Source organism: Oncorhynchus masou, chromosome 12, assembly GCF_036934945.1.
Source record: "Oncorhynchus masou masou isolate Uvic2021 chromosome 12, UVic_Omas_1.1, whole genome shotgun sequence".
In the NCBI taxonomy this organism is placed as follows: domain Eukaryota; kingdom Metazoa; phylum Chordata; class Actinopteri; order Salmoniformes; family Salmonidae; genus Oncorhynchus; species Oncorhynchus masou.
The window spans coordinates 41,663,225-41,678,983 of NC_088223.1; the positions used below are offsets into that span (position 1 = coordinate 41,663,225).

The 15,759-nt window shown below is 46.5% G+C and overlaps 1 protein-coding gene across 5 annotated transcripts in view; it reads left to right on the forward strand.

Moving 5' to 3' along the window:
• Positions 1 to 15,759, forward strand: part of LOC135550105 (sodium bicarbonate cotransporter 3-like) — a 72,647-nt gene that overhangs the window by 21,372 nt on the left and 35,516 nt on the right. For 4 of the 5 annotated variants that reach the window (XM_064980595.1, XM_064980590.1, XM_064980592.1 and 1 more), the window contains exons 1-2: positions 2,497 to 2,579; positions 13,037 to 13,118. In XM_064980595.1, coding sequence (XP_064836667.1) covers positions 2,535 to 2,579; positions 13,037 to 13,118 — 127 coding nt within the window. In that variant the 5' untranslated portion in view covers positions 2,497 to 2,534. Of the gene's footprint in view, positions 1 to 2,496; positions 2,580 to 13,036; positions 13,119 to 15,759 lie in introns of those variants that run through there. The other variant, XM_064980591.1, reaches the window with a different exon arrangement.

Below are 15,759 nucleotides of genomic sequence, written 5' to 3' on the forward strand. Positions count from 1 at the left end.
GCACCCACCATTTTTGGCATCAGAACAGCCTCAATTCGTCAGGGCATGAATTCTACACAAGGTGTCGAAAGCATTCCACAGGGATGCTGGCCCATATTGACTCCAATGCTTCCCACAGTTATGTCAAGTTGGCTGGATGTCCTTTGGGTGGTGGGCCATTCTTGATACACGTGGGAAACTGTTGAGCGTGAAAAACCCAGCAGCGTTTCAGTTCTTGACACAAATCGGGGCGCCTGACACCTAGATGAAGGGTATGCCCCGTTCAAAGGCACTTCATCTTTTGTCTTTTCCATTCACCCTCTGAATGACACATACGGAATCCATGTCTCAATTGTCTCAAGGCTTAAAAATCCTTCTTTAACCTCTCTCATACCCTATATCTACGATAATTGAAGTGGATTTAACAAGGGATCATAGCTTTCACATGGATTCACATAGTAAGTCTATGTCATGAAAAGAGCATGTTGTGTATGTGTGCACTCTCTGTTTACAGGTAGTCTAGCTGTGTGTGGTAGACACGTTTTTTTCAAGATGCATGTCACTTGTGCTGTGACTGATATGAAAAATACAATTTGTTCCACTTTAATTTTAAAGTGGAAAGCAGCATGGTTGTCAACATATTGATGCATCTGCTCCGTTGACCATGCAGACCAAAGAGTAACTCTGAGGGAACTGTCTGCATATGACCTTGTGATCGAGTAACAACAACTGCGCTCCTTGAGTGACAGGTGGTGGGGTTTGGTGAGAGAGAGAGAGAGACGACACAAGTAGCGGAGTAAACTATAAAAACGGATTGGTGTATCCGATTTAACAAACAAACGTTGAAATACCATTATAGAAGGTAAAGTAAAAACCCAAAGCTGTCCCTGCGTCAGTACCGTCATTTAGTAAAATACTGTATAGCACCCAGCCCTAATAGGCTTATTTCTATTTTATTAAGAATTTCTGAAATAACCTGTCTGTAATTACGGACTGGACAAGTGCAACCGCAGGCAAGTGCTGCTCTGATGGTTTCTAAACCATAACTGAGCAGTCCAGTGGACAGCACACCTGGTTTTACAGAAATAAAAGCCAGAAACACTAGAGAATTCTACTTATAGCAACATTACTTTTCCCCTCTTTTAGCCATACAACATGTCCGCGTATCCAATTTAATCCAGCCAAACTCCTCAGTATAGTAGATCTAAGCCAGCAGAGTTCTGGTTCACCCTGTGGTATTTTTTTTTTGCATCCGTTATGGAGGCTCAGGCAGGTCAAAAATAGCCTCATCTCCCAGTCACAATACCTCATGTGGGGCTGAATTAGATTGAGAGACGTGTCTGTCCTCGTCGGGGGGGGGGCATAGGAAACAGAGGGGAATGGTGTGAAACATCACTAATGAGGGATGAAAGGCTTTGTATTGGAGGAAGCAGAGTGATGCGCTCTTCTTAGGTTTGGTTGGATTCCGGTCACATATCAAGTGTAATTATGATTATCAGTATGACACTGATAAAAAAATTCCCGTTTTTAATTGGACTTTGGGACCAAGAGGTTGTCACTGTGAAGTGTGAACGTTTCTGTTAGACAGTGTTATTGCTACAAGGCGTGAAATATGAATACATGTTTGGTACGGTGTAAATAGTCCTTTTGTCTAGTGTTCTGGTGTACTGCCACGATCATGACTATTACTCTATTTCATTTCATTGGGCTCATAGTATTGCTTTATTTATGGCGTTTCAATAGCCTGTCACAGACATCTTGAAGATGAATTTTTTATCCAAAGCCACTGTATTAAAACTTAAAAGATGTTCTGCTGCATCATAAGTTCATGGCCCCGTTTCCCAAAAGTACTGTAAGGCAAAGTTCATCGTTAGAACCTTCACATGAGCATCGTTAAATCTCAGAGCTGTTTCCTAAAACTATTGCTCTTGAAAACGCTTGTTATTTACCAAACCCGTTTGCCTTCCAGACCAGAACAGCAAAGTGCGTTGTTAGAAAATGTTTGGCCCTTCCGTGTAACTTTATACACAGAAGATCTCCTCTAAAGATAAACATCTTGATTTGTATCTGTCATTCTGTGACCGCCGATAACTTCAGAATGAATATGACTACAAATACAATGATGCCGATTTCTTTGCATATGTTGATAACAAGCTTATGATACAAGTATGATTCAATGAAAACCGAGATGACTGTATTAAAATATAAATACAGTATAGGCTACATAGACCCAGGGGTTGGAACCGGTTCAGGAAACAGTACCAAAAACTGGAGGAACAGAATCAGAACCTAAGTGATATATACTGTAGCAGAACCAATATTTTAAAAGCATGAGAACCGATTAATAGCGCTTTACTTCCCGGGCATTTTTTTCAGTCCCACAAAAAAAACAAAGCTCCTATGCAAAGCCCTCTCTCTATCACTCAGAAATGTATTCCAGTGTCTGTCTGCCAGCTGAAAATCTTTGTTCGTGTGTGGGCTACCTGCCTCTCTCCTTCCGAAGCATAGGATATTGTAGCCTACTGTAATTACAGAAGAATGGATTCACTTTTTCAATGCTAGTTATCATGTTTCACATTGGATTTATTAACTACAAAAAGGTAAGCGTGTTTAGTTCTGGTGCCGCTCTGCACACACATGCTTGCTTTCACTCTCGTCCAACATTAAGCCAACTTTCGATTGTTCAAAGACATTCAAAGTTCCTCCATAGAAGCCAATCCTCTGTAGGTATAATTCCGTGGGTCTAATTCAAATAATGCATGTCATAACAAGATGCCAAGCGCTTCAAACCAAGCCTCCTCATCCACCCTCTCTTGCTTTCTCCCCACCTGCAGAAATCACATCTCTCGCCCTATATTTATCTGTCCATCGTGCATGTAAACAACTATAGTTTGCCCGCTCCTAAACTGCTCTATCAACACTGATTGGTGAAGTAAATAATGTCGAGCTAAATGTATTTAAAAAATATATATTTCAGAGGTTTAAAAAGGAACGATATAAACTGGTACTTTTTTGGTTCGAACCGGTTCAGAACTTTATTTTGCAGGTCGGAACAGTAGAACGGAACGAAAAGAATAGTGATTCTGTTCAGAATTAAATTATTGGAATATAATTACTGTTCCAACCCCTGTATAGACCTATACATTTAAATTATATTCAAATCAATACCATGTACATCCAGTTGAGTTTGATTTAGCTATTTGTACATTACTGTCTGTAATTTTTGTCTCCAATATATTTAATGATGCTGTAGCAGGGTGTGGGGTTTCTGCGTCACCAAGTTCAATAACAAAACATGCACTAGTAGCACAACTAGAATGCAAATGGGAAGTTTTAGGGATTTTTGTACACTGGGGAAGAAGGGGGAATTCACTAATTACTTCACAGTCCACAAGCTGTTCTCGTTGTCCATTCCGTTCTCCAGGGGTAATCCTGGTTAGAACAGCATAACCAACTCACGTGCGATTCCCTTGGTGGCCATGGTGCGCAGGGGAATGGCTTCCGGGTACCTGGTGGCATAATCCAGAATCACCAGAATGTATTGGTGGCCTCGGTTGCGCTTGGGTAGAGGTCCCACCAGGTCCATTGCATCCTGCTGAAATGAACTGAAATAATGGGTAGGGGAATTAAGGGACTGCGAAAATGGGGGTTTTAGAGCCACCTGCTGGCACTCCGGGCAACTGCGGCAGTATTCTTCCACTGTTTTCTTCACCCCTGGCAAGTAAAATCGTGCCTTGATCCTGTCTAAGGTCTTTCCCACACCTAGGTGAGCCCCAAGAAGGTGGGAGTGCACCAACTGCAGGACTCTCTACTTCCGGCGCCGACAGAGATGGCCGCCTCGCTTCGCGTTCCTAGGAAACTATGCAGTTTTTTGTTTTTTTACGTGTTATTTCTTACATTAGTACCCCAGGTCATCTTAGGTTTCATTACATACAGTCGAGAAGAACTACTGAATATAAGAGCAGCGTCAACTCACCATCAGTACGACCAAGAATATGACTTTCGCGAAGCGGATCCTGTGTTCTGCCTTTCACCCAGGACAATGGAATGGATCCCAGCCGGCGACCCAAAAAAAAGACTCCGTAAAAGAGGGAAACGAGGCGGTCTTCTGGTCAGACTCCGGAGACGGGCACATCGTGCACCACTCCCTAGCATTCTTCTCGCCAATGTCCAGTCTCTTGACAACAAGGTTGATGAAATCCGAGCAAGGGTAGCATTCCAGAGGGACATCAGAGACTAACGTTTTTTGCTTCACGGAAACACGGCTCACTGGAGAGACACTATCGGAGTCGGTGCAGCCAGTTGGTTTCTCCACGCATCGCGCCGACAGAAACAAACATCTTTCTGGTAAGAAGAGGGACGGGGGCGTATGCCTTATGGCTAACGAGACGTGGTGTGATCACAGAAACATACAAGAACTCAAATCCTTCTGTTCACCTGATTTAGAATTCCTCACAATCAAATGTCGACCGCATTATCTACCAAGAGAATTCTCTTCGATGGCTCTGAACGAACTTTATTTGACTCTTTGCAAACTGGAATCCATACATCCTGAGGCTGCATTCATTGTAGCTGGGGATTTTAACAAGGCTAATCTGAAAACAAGACTCCCTAAATTGTATCAGCATATCGATTGCGCAACCAGGGCTGGCAAAACCTTGGATCATTGTTATTCTAACTCCCGCGACGCATATAAGGCCCTGCCCCGCCCTCCTTTCGGAAAAGCTGACCACGACTCCATTTTGTTGATCCCTGCCTACAGACAGAAACTAAAACAAGAAGCTCCCATGCTGAGGTCTGTCCAACGCTGGTCCAAACAAGACTGCTTCCATCACGTGCGTGCGTGGACTGGGATATGTTTCGTATTGCGTCAGACAACAACATTGACGAATACGCTGATTCGGTGTGCGAGTTCATTAGAACGTGCGTTGAAGACGTCGTTCCCATAGCAATGATTAAAACATTCCCAAACCAGAAACCGTGGATTGATGGCAGCATTCGCATGAAACTGAAAGCGCGAACCACTGCTTTTAATCAGGGCAAGGTGACTGGAAACATGACCGAATACAAACAGTGCAGCTATTCCCTCCGCAAGGCAATCAAACAAGCTAAGCGTCAGTATAGAGACAAAGTAGAATCTCAATTCAATGGCTCAGACACAAGAGGTATGTGGCAGGGTCTACAGTCAATCACGGACTACAAAAAGAAAACCAGCCCAGTCACGGACCAGGATGTCTTGCTCCCAGGCAGACTAAATAACTTTTTTGCTCGCTTTGAGGACAATACAGTGCCACTGACATGGCCTGCAACGAAAACATGCGGACTCTCCTTCACTGCAGCCGAGGTGAGTAAAACATTTAAACGTGTTAACCCTCGCAAGGCTGCAGGCCCAGACGGCATGCCCAGCCGCGCCCTCAGAGCATGCGCAGACCAGCTGGCTGGTGTGTTTAGGGACATATTCAATCAATCCCTATACCAGTCTGCTGTTCCCACATGCTTCAAGAGGGCCACCATTGTTCCTGTTCCCAAGAAAGCTAAGGTAACTGAGCTAAACAACTACCGCCCGTAGCACTCACTTCCGTCATCATGAAGTGCTTTGAGAGACTAGTCAAGGACCATATCACCTCCACCCTACCTGACACCCTAGACCCACTCCAATTTGCTTACCGCCCAAATAGGTCCACAGACGATGCAATCTCAACCACACTGCACACTGCTCTAACCCATCTGGACAAGAGGAATACCTATATGAGAATGCTGTTCATCGACTACAGCTCGGTATTTAACACCATAGTACCCTCCAAGCTCGTCATCAAGCTCGAGACCCTGGGTCTCGACCCCGCCCTGTGCAACTGGGTACTGGACTTCCTGACGGGCCGCCCCCAGGTGGTGAGGGTAGGCAACAACATCTCCACCCCGCTGATCCTCAACACTGGGGCCCCACAAGGGTGCGTTCTGAGCCCTCTCCTGTACTCCCTGTTCACCCACGACTGCGTGGCCACGCACGCCTCCAACTCAATCATCAAGTTTGCGGACGACACAACAGTGGTAGGCTTGATTACCAACAACGACGAGGCGGCCTACAGGGAGGAGGTGAGGGCCCTCGGAGTGTGGTGTCAGGAAAATAACCTCACACTCAACGTCAACAAAACTAAGGAGATGATTGTGGACTTGAGGGAACACCCCCATATCCATATCGATGGAACAGTAGTGGAGAGGGTAGTAAGTTTTAAGTTCCTCGGCATATACATCACAGACAAACTGAATTGGTCCACCCACACAGACAGCATCGTGAAGAAGGCGCAGCAGCGCCTCTTCAACCTCAGGAGTCTGAAGAAAAATCGGCTTGTCACCAAAAGCACTCACAAACTTCTACAGATGCACAATCGAGAGCATCCTGGCGGGCTGTATCACCGCCTGGTACGGCAACTGCTCCGCCCACAACCGTAAGGCTCTCCAGAGGGTAGTGAGTTCTGCACAACGCATCACCGGGGGCAAACTACCTGCCCTCCAGGACACCTACACCACCCGATGTTACAGGAAGACCATAAAGATCATCAAGGACAACAACCACCCGAGCCACTGCCTGTTCACCCCGCTATCATCCAGAAGGCGAGGTCAGTACAGGTGCATCAAAGCTGGGACCGAGAGACTGAAAAACAGCTTCTATCTCAAGGCCATCAGACTGTTAAACAGCAACCACTAACATTGAGTGGCTGCTGCCAACACACTGACTCAACTCCAGCCACTTTAATAATGGGAATTGATGGGAAATGATGTAAAATATATCACTAGCCACTTTAAACAATGCTACCTAATATAATGTTTACATACCCTACATTATTCATCTCATATGTATATGAATATACTGTACTCTATATCATCTACTGCATCTTTATGTAATACATGTATCACTAGCCACTTTAACTATGCCACTTTGTTTACATACTCATCTCATATGTATATACTGTACTCGATACCATCTACTGTATCCTGCCTATGCTTCTCTGTACCATCACTCATTCATATATCTTTATGTACATATTCTTTATCCCCTTACACTGTGTATAAGACAGTAGTTTTGGAATTGTTAGTTAGATTACTTGTTGGCTATTACTGCATTGTCGGAACTAGAAGCACAAGCATTTCGCTACCCTCGCATTAACATCTGCTAACCATGTGTATGTGACAAATAAAATTTGATTTGATTTGAAGGGATGGGGGCACCAACAACAACTCCAGATATTCATCATTCTTCTTCACGACCTGATATAGCAACTTCTTCTTTATAGAGAAATGGGGGTAGGTTATTTGACTTACCCGCTCCACCGGATTTCCGTCCACTACGGTCACCTGATAGAGAGCGCTGGCCAAGTTGGGATCCTCCAGTTTGGCCGTGCCGAACCGACCCACTAGAGAGACAGGCTCTGGTGCCACCTCATGATCCATTGGGAACATGTCTTCCAGACTCGCCACCTCTTCCTCCAGTCTGACTTCAGAGTCCCCCTCTGAGAGGGGATCGGTTGATGCCTGGGGGTCCACTTCCTGGAATCCACACATCCGGGCATCCTGATTCTGGTGTCCCTCCCACCTCTCAGGCTTCCTCCTCCCTTCTGGTTCCCTCGGTTCCCCACATCTCCGAACATATTGGTCCACAGTTGGCGGAACATCAGGAAATCCCTTCCGACATGGACCGGCACAGGCAAGTTTGGGTTGACTCCCATTGTTCCCGTGTGTTGTCCCTTTGTGGTGATGGCCACGGTGTCAGTTAGTTTCGGGGACTGGGCGAAGTCAGGTTGGATCAGGGTCACCATACTCCTGGAGTCCAAAAGTGCCGTGGTGTCCTTTCTGTTGGCTCTTACCGGGGTGACAGGGGAAGTACCACTCTCCTCAGCACAGTATGCCCTCAGTAAGCCGCCACCTCACCAGCTGAGGCCGAAGGCCTCGGGACATCGCGGTTTGGACAGTTCCAGGTGATGTGTCCCGGCTCACCACACTCGTAGCACTTCCTGCTGTCCAGGTTCAGGAAGAGGCGTCGGGCTCGGGAAGCTAGATGTTGGCACCCCCCCCCCCCATCTGTGGCTGGGGTCCCGGCATGGTCCTCCTTCCTTTTTCGCTCCATCGGGCGAGTGGAGGGTTCCGCCTTCTTGATTGTCCACTGCGCAGGACCTCCAAGGCCACCTGTTGACCTTCCACCAGTCCCACCAGCTGATCTTCACTCTGCGGGTTAGCTTGGCTGGATAACTTTTTAGCTCGGAACAGGAGAGAGCATATAAATGTTAAATGTATCTATGACCACTTTCTCGATGGTCGTGAGCGTCAGGAGTTCAGCAGTTAGCCAGCTCCTGGCCAGCCTAATTAGATCATGCATTTGTGATCGTTGGTTGCTGTAAATTATACGCCCAATCGTGGAATCTTTGTGCCTTGCTACTCAGGGTGTAACCATACCCGCGCAGGATTTCCTTTTTCAGCCCCTCGTAATGCGTCGCCTGGTCAACCGTCAGATCCTCATAGGTCTTCTGTGCCGCGCCTGATAGGAAGGGTGTTAGCAGGGTGGCCGCATTGCTCACGGGGCCATTTCTCCCTAGCCGCCGTCCTCTTGAAGGCTTGGAGGTAAGCCTCGATTTCGTCAGCCTCTGTCAGCCTCAGTATAAACCTGGGACGAGAGACCGCTGCGCCTGCCGCTATGCTGGCCTGGGCGGCTGTCAGTTGGCTGAGTTCAGTTCGCAGGAGAGCGGTCAGCTGACGCTGTTTCCCCAGCAGCTCACCGATGCATAGCCTACTGTGCTATGTTCGCCTCCAGGTCTTGGCTGATTTCTTTTGATTTTCCCATGATGTCAAGCAAAGAGACACTGCGATTGAAGGTAGGCATTGAAATACATCCACAGGTACACCTCCAATTGACTCAAATGATGTCAATTAGCCTATCAGAAGCTTCTAAAGCCATGACATCATTTTCTGGCACAGTCAACATCTGACCTACTGGAATTGTGATACAGTGAATTATAAACGAAATCATCTGTCTGTAAACAATTATTAGAAAAATGACTTGTGTCATGCACAAAGTTGATGTCCTAACCGACTTGCCAAAACTATAGTTTGTTAACAAGAAATTTGTGGAGTGGTTGAAAATGACTCCAACCTAAGTGTATGTAAACTTCCGACTTCAACTGTAACTGGCCTACAACAGTTTTTCTATTAACTTTCGTCTTCAGGCAGAACCTCCTCTGTTCCACTGCACCAGAGATCTGTATATAATGACGAGATGCTCATGTCTCCAACCTAACAATTCGGGCTGGAACGATGCCAGCATCGTGATACTCAACAAAAAACGAAGCAGCGAAGCATCAAAAATAAGGCAGAATATCCCCTGTTTATAGCTGATTGATGGTCAAGCCGATGTCTGTATTGCCTGTACAGCATTTACTGCGATGCGGCCTCTGCAAAAGTCAGGGTATTCATAATTATTGCGCTTCACAGAACAGGGCTGTTGTTAAGGAAGTTGTCAAGGAAGTGAGTTTGTGTTTATACAGGACATACCGCCCCCACCTACCAACAACCAATCATGTCAATGCAGAGCTATGTGGAATTTACGTAGCCCTCCGTATACGTAGCCCTTGTTACAGCATTTGGGAGGTGCACAGCGATGCGATATGGGGCTTGGTTTGGACTCCGCAACCATACAGAAGCTCTGCAATTGCATCACACCCTCCATACCGAGCCTCCGGACAGGATAGCTGGATCAAGCATAAATCAGCTTTTACCTACAATGCCAGCCAGGCAGAACCTCCCCTGTTCCACTGGACTGCCAGTCAGCTCGGCCAGACAGAACCTCCCCTGTTCCACTGGACTGCCAGTCAGCTAGGCCAGACAGAACCTCCCCTGTTCCACTGGACTGCCAGCCAGCTAGGCTGAACCTCCCCTGTTCCACTGGACTGCCAGTCAGCTAGGCCAGACAGAACCTCCCCTGTTCCACTGGAATGCCAGCCAGCTAGGCCAGACAGAACCTTCCCTGTTCCACTGGACTGCCAGCCAGCTATGCCAGACAGAACCTCCCCTGTTCCACTGGACTGCCAGCCAGCTAGGCCAGACAGAACCTGCCTTGTTCCACTGGACTGAACCTAGGCTGAACCTCCACTGTTCCACTGGACTGCCAGCCAGCTAGGCCAGACAGAACCTTCCCTGTTCCACTGGACTGCCAGACAGAACCTCCCTGTTCCACTGGACTGCCAGCCAGCTAGGCCAGACAGAACCTTCCCTGTTCCACTGGACTGCCAGACAGCTGTTCCACTGGACTGCAAGCTAGGCCAGACAGAACCTGCCCTGTTCCACTGGACTGCCAGCCAGCTAGGCTGAACCTCCCTGTTCCACTGGACTGCCAGCCAGCTAGGCCAGACAGAACCTTCCCTGTTCCACTGGACTGCCAGCCAGCTAGGCACCTCCCCTGTTCCACTGGACTGCCAGCTAGGCCAGACAGAACCTCCCTGTTCCACTGGACTGCCAGCCAGCTAGGCCAGACAGAACCTGCCTTGTTCCACTGGACTGCCAGCCAGCTAGGCTGAACCTCCACTGTTCCACTGGACTGCCAGCCAGCTAGGCCAGACAGAACCTTCCCTGTTCCACTGGACTGCCAGCCAGCTAGGCTGAACCTCCCCTGTTCCACTGGACTGCCAGCCAGCTAGGCCAGACAGAACCTTCCCTGTTCCACTGGACTGCCAGCCAGCTATGCCAGACAGAACCTCCCCTGTTCCACTGGACTGCCAGCCAGCTAGGCTGAACCTATCCTGTTCCACTGAACAGCCAGCCAGCTAGGCCAGACAGAACCTTCCCTGTTCCACTGGACTGCCAGCCAGCTAGGCCAGACAGAACCACCCCTGTTCCACTGGACTGCCAGCCAGCTAGGCCAGACAGAACCTCCCCTGTTCCACTGGACTGCCAGCAGGCCAGACAGAACCTTCCCTGTTCCACTGGACTGCCAGCCAGCTAGGCCAGACAGAACCACCCCTGTTCCACTGGACTGCCAGCCAGCTAGGCTGAACCTCCCCTGTTCCACTGGACTGCCAGCCAGCTAGGCTGAACCTCCCCTGTTCCACTGAACAGCCAGCCAGCTAGGCCAGACAGAGTGCAGCTTGCATTATTGAAGCCCCAACATGCATCACGATCGGTGTAACTCCCACAGTTCAAAGTCAGATGCTGAGCACTGCTGACTGTGCTGGTTAAAGGTAGACTCACAATGCATAAAGTTAACGGCAATATCGGGTCCAATTCAGCAACTCAGACCGTTTGAGCATGTTGGCTAACTCCACTGCTTTGGTCCTGTAGCTACCACGTTGTAGCAGCGTGAAGCTCACCGGTGCACATGCGCAAATACTCTGTGTGCCTGTGTGAGAGCAAAGTGTGACATCGCGCTCATTTGAATATGTGCGTTACTACTCATACCAACATATCGCTGAGACTCTGTTTAATATTACATTATTTTAAAGCCCATCTAGGAAGGATGTGTGTGTAACTCCCAAAGTTAAAGTTACTGAGCATTGCTGACAGTGCTGGTTAATATTATGTTATTTCAAAGTCCATCTATGGACTGATGCTGCAAATTCGGCCAAGCTTAAAGGACAGTGTTTTTTTGGTGTTTTTTTTACAGAATCTCTATTTTGGCTGAAAGGACGCACATGCTTACACACTAAAAAGTATTGCTTGAGTTCAACAAAATAAAATCTATGATTGCAGATAGTTTGGAATGACACAATTTCACGTGTACAACATTTAAAGATCTGCATCACTATACCGGAAGCTTTGCCGTTTCTGAAAGGACGTATTTGGGTGTTTTTGGAGCTTTGTCCGTGTTTTCTGCGTGCCCACATACTGACGAATGAGCCTGAGGAGGTCTATCACTGGTGGGGTAAGTTTCTCAAAACCAAGTCAAATCACAAAACAGTGTCTGAACACTTCTATAGCATGCCATTTTACATCCCAAAATAGAGATTTGGTTGAAGAAAAACAAATGTACTTGCCCTGACTAACGATAGGCCTAATTCAATGTGTCAATGTTTGAAACTGTTCCTTAACAAATACACTTTATTATTAAATTGCCCCGTTTCCGGGATGCCGCTTTTTGCATCCCTGCATCAGTACATTTATGCTAAATGATACATCTACTTACTCTTGCCAAACGGTGATTTATGTTACCTTATGCTTGTACTGTACCAGTACAGGTCCATGAAGAATACTTAAAGCAGATATCGGCCTAATCCACTAGTGTAGGGCTTTTCAAATCATACCCTGCAAGTTCTGGAGCCCGCTGGATTTCTTGTTCTACCTGATAATTCATTAATTACACCCACCTAGTATCCCAAGTCTAAATCAGTCCCTGATCAGAGAGACTTTTTTTTTTAAGCAGTGAAACTGGCTTCGAGGTCCAGATTTGAATTTGAGGGCCCTAGTGTTTCTCCCCACGAACACTCACTGAAACATCCTTGTGATAAAGTACCATTACCTTTCCTCTGGAGGATGACAACACCTTCATCCTATCCGATAAGCTACATTTCCCTCTCGCTTCGTTTGGACCATCCTGATCTCACGAGCGTATGGTCTTCTGTTTTGCTACACGGATTCAGTTAAGTGAAACGAAACGAGAGCACGGTGTTCTGGATGGTGGGACCAGGCTAACATTTCCTAGCCCAGGTGCAGGAAGGAATACTGTCAAAGATGCCTATTCCCGGGGACAATATATTATAGTAGCCTTATTTTTCCCTGAATCCTGAAATCAAATTCGAACATGCTGAAATGGTGTGTGTGTGTCGAAGCAGCTTGTTCTCTCCGAAGGCAACAAAAGCTGCTGTTCCACACGTTGTTCCTTGAGTATCAGACAAACAGCCAATCTTGTTGGTGATTTCGGTGGTAAACCTAGACTAATGGTTGGATGTGCTGTTATGCCACTCTGGCAGTCGTCTAAAGTTATTTTTGTTGATATGCCTCTGGCTCAGTCTTGGTTTCAACTGTCCGTTTATTGGTCCATTAAAGGTCCGACACCTCTTTTCCCGTCTCTGTCTCTCAGGGTCTTGACGAGGAGGCCATCGTTGACCTTGGGAAAACCAGCTCCACCACCCACACCAACTATGAGACGGAAGAGCTGGAGAGTAAGACCCTACAGTACAGCCCTACCCACTTACTGTAACGTTGTGTATGACTATTCCTGTGTGCATAGTGGATGTGTTGGAGTGGTGTAGCAGTCAGGATTGGGGTCAGTTTCACTTCCAATTTACTTCCTGAATTGACTGAATTGATATTGAATTGACTCCAACCTTGCTATCAGTAAGTGTGTGTGTGTGTGTGTGTATAGCTACAGTATGTGTGCTTTCCTTTGTTACTGTTGTCTACATGCCTGTTTAGTTGTCTCCGGGCGGGTGCTTCCTGTCCACATATAGGCCTTGAGACGTGCTGTGAATAGAAAGGACAGGTGTTGCTGAGTTCTTGGCAGATTAAAGCCAGCTCCAGCCTGGCTCTCCACTCCTGTAGCGTTCCAGAAGGGTATGTTCATTAGCCAGGCGTACACGAGCCCACAGGAATATTGTAACTGTAATTGAGCCTATCTGTCATGTACAGCTTTATTCAGGTCCAGCTAGAGACTCCTTGTGTTTAAAAAAAAAAAAAAACACCTGTAGGGCTCTATAAAAACAATTATGTATAATTATATCACAAAGCCTAGAGCTTTGGTTTCAATTACAAAATAAGGATTTCCAATGGGATGAAATGCCATGCCAGCGAGGAGAAAAACGTCTGAAATGATGTCATTTCAACCAGAAACTGGTTATGGGATGATTTTGACGAGTTTTGTCCGCATGGATAGTATCGGCTGTGGTATTGTAGAGTCATATCACATAAAACTACAGTACATGTGTCTCCTTAACCCCAAACATTCTCTGGTTATCTAACTTTGATGAGCCGCAAATTGGGAGATTAGGACATGATTAGCTGTCCACATGGCCTCTGAGTATCTTGGCTGTCTAGGTTACAAAGCTACCTTTCTCTATCTGAGCTGTAGATTCAAGGGGATTTCAAACAGGACCTGTGATTATCTCTATAATTACTAGGTACTGAGCAAAGGCAACACATACCAATACTTGGCCCTGGCAGAAAAAGGTTGCATATTTCGTTTGAGGTTGCAGCGCAGAATACGGAATGGCTGACCAAGAGAGCACTAAAATAGTCAGCAGGCTCTTTAGGGTCATACAAATCAGTATGGTGAGTCATTTGAAACGTGAAACATCCACAGTACGTGCTCACAGACATTCACAGTGCATTTTTCCAGGATGAGGACAGTATTTTAGTTATATTAATTTTAGAAAATAACCCTGCGTTCCCTTGAAAGAGAGCTGGCAGTGAGTCAGCTGTGATTGAGAGTGGTTCCATCTCCTGGGAACGAGGCCGAGAGAGGAGAGGCTTTTAACCCTTTTGATTGAAATCAAATTAAGCACAATAAAACAATCCGCATCAAAATGGGTTTAGGTAGGTTTCAGCTGGAGTATATGTTTTGCACGAGCTGCGTCTCAACCCGCTCGATATTGACCTCCCGTGTTTGTCGGACCATGAGACATCCCGTAAATCGGTCTTAGGAAAACGTCTGTCGTGTCCGAACGGTTTAGCCTACAAACTATTATGACGTGTCTATGGAAACACGTACATGTCGGTGGTTTTGCTCTACGACCCCCCCACAAGCGACACAGGACTCGTCTGAAGGTAGCCCGGTACCAGTTTCAAAAAATGAATGGACGTATACACTGAGTGTACAAAACGAAGGCTGACCAGGTGAATCCAGGTGAAAGCTATGATCCCCCATTGATGTCACATCCACTTCAATCAGTCTAGATGAAGGGGAGGAGACGGGTTAAAGAAAGATGTTTAAGCCTTGACACAGTAGACACATGGCTTGTAGGTGTGTGCCATTCAGAGGGTGAATGGGCAAGACTTAAGTGCCTTTGAACAGGGTATGGTAGACATACCAGCTTGTGTCAAGAACTGCAATGCTGCTGGGTGTTTCACGCTCAAAAGTTTCCTGTGTGTATCAAGAATGGTCCACCACCCAAAGGACATCCAGACAACTTGACACAACATGGGCCAGCATCCCTGTGGAACTCTTTCGACACCTTGTAGTGTCTATGTCTTGATGAATTGAGGCTGTTCTGAGCGCAACTCAATAAAAGGAAGGTGTTGTTAATGTTTTGTACACTCTGTGTATATTGACGTAGTTTAGTGCCTAAAAAAGGGTTTAAATATGTGTCAAAGTATTTTTCTTCTTATATCTCCCACACTTCAAAAGAAACTTCCTTTTGATATTTTTTTACTATTTTTCCATGTATGAATCTGTTATTCAATGCGTTTCTATGGGCTAATAGCAGTAAGGCTACTGAGACTCGAGGGTTAAAGGAAGTGTCAATTGCGGCTCACGTCCGGAGAGCGCTGCTAGCAACAACATCATTGCCACATGTATCTCCGATTCCTCCCTCGCAGTGTCTGTCGTGTGTCTCTCTCTCTCTCTCCCTTCATTATCTTCCCTCTGTTCTGTTCTTGTATTTTCAGTCGCTGTATCCCTCTAAAACACTCTATGGCTCCTTCCCTTCATCTCTTTCTCTTTGTATATTCATCTGATGGACTCATGTCTTTCTCTTGTCCTTTCCTTCCTCTTCTCCCCTCTTGTCTTATTTTCATTATTCCCTAACTTGAGAGTATCTCAGTGTTATGTGTCAAAGTGCAATGGCTCGTCCTCCAAAAGTGACTATT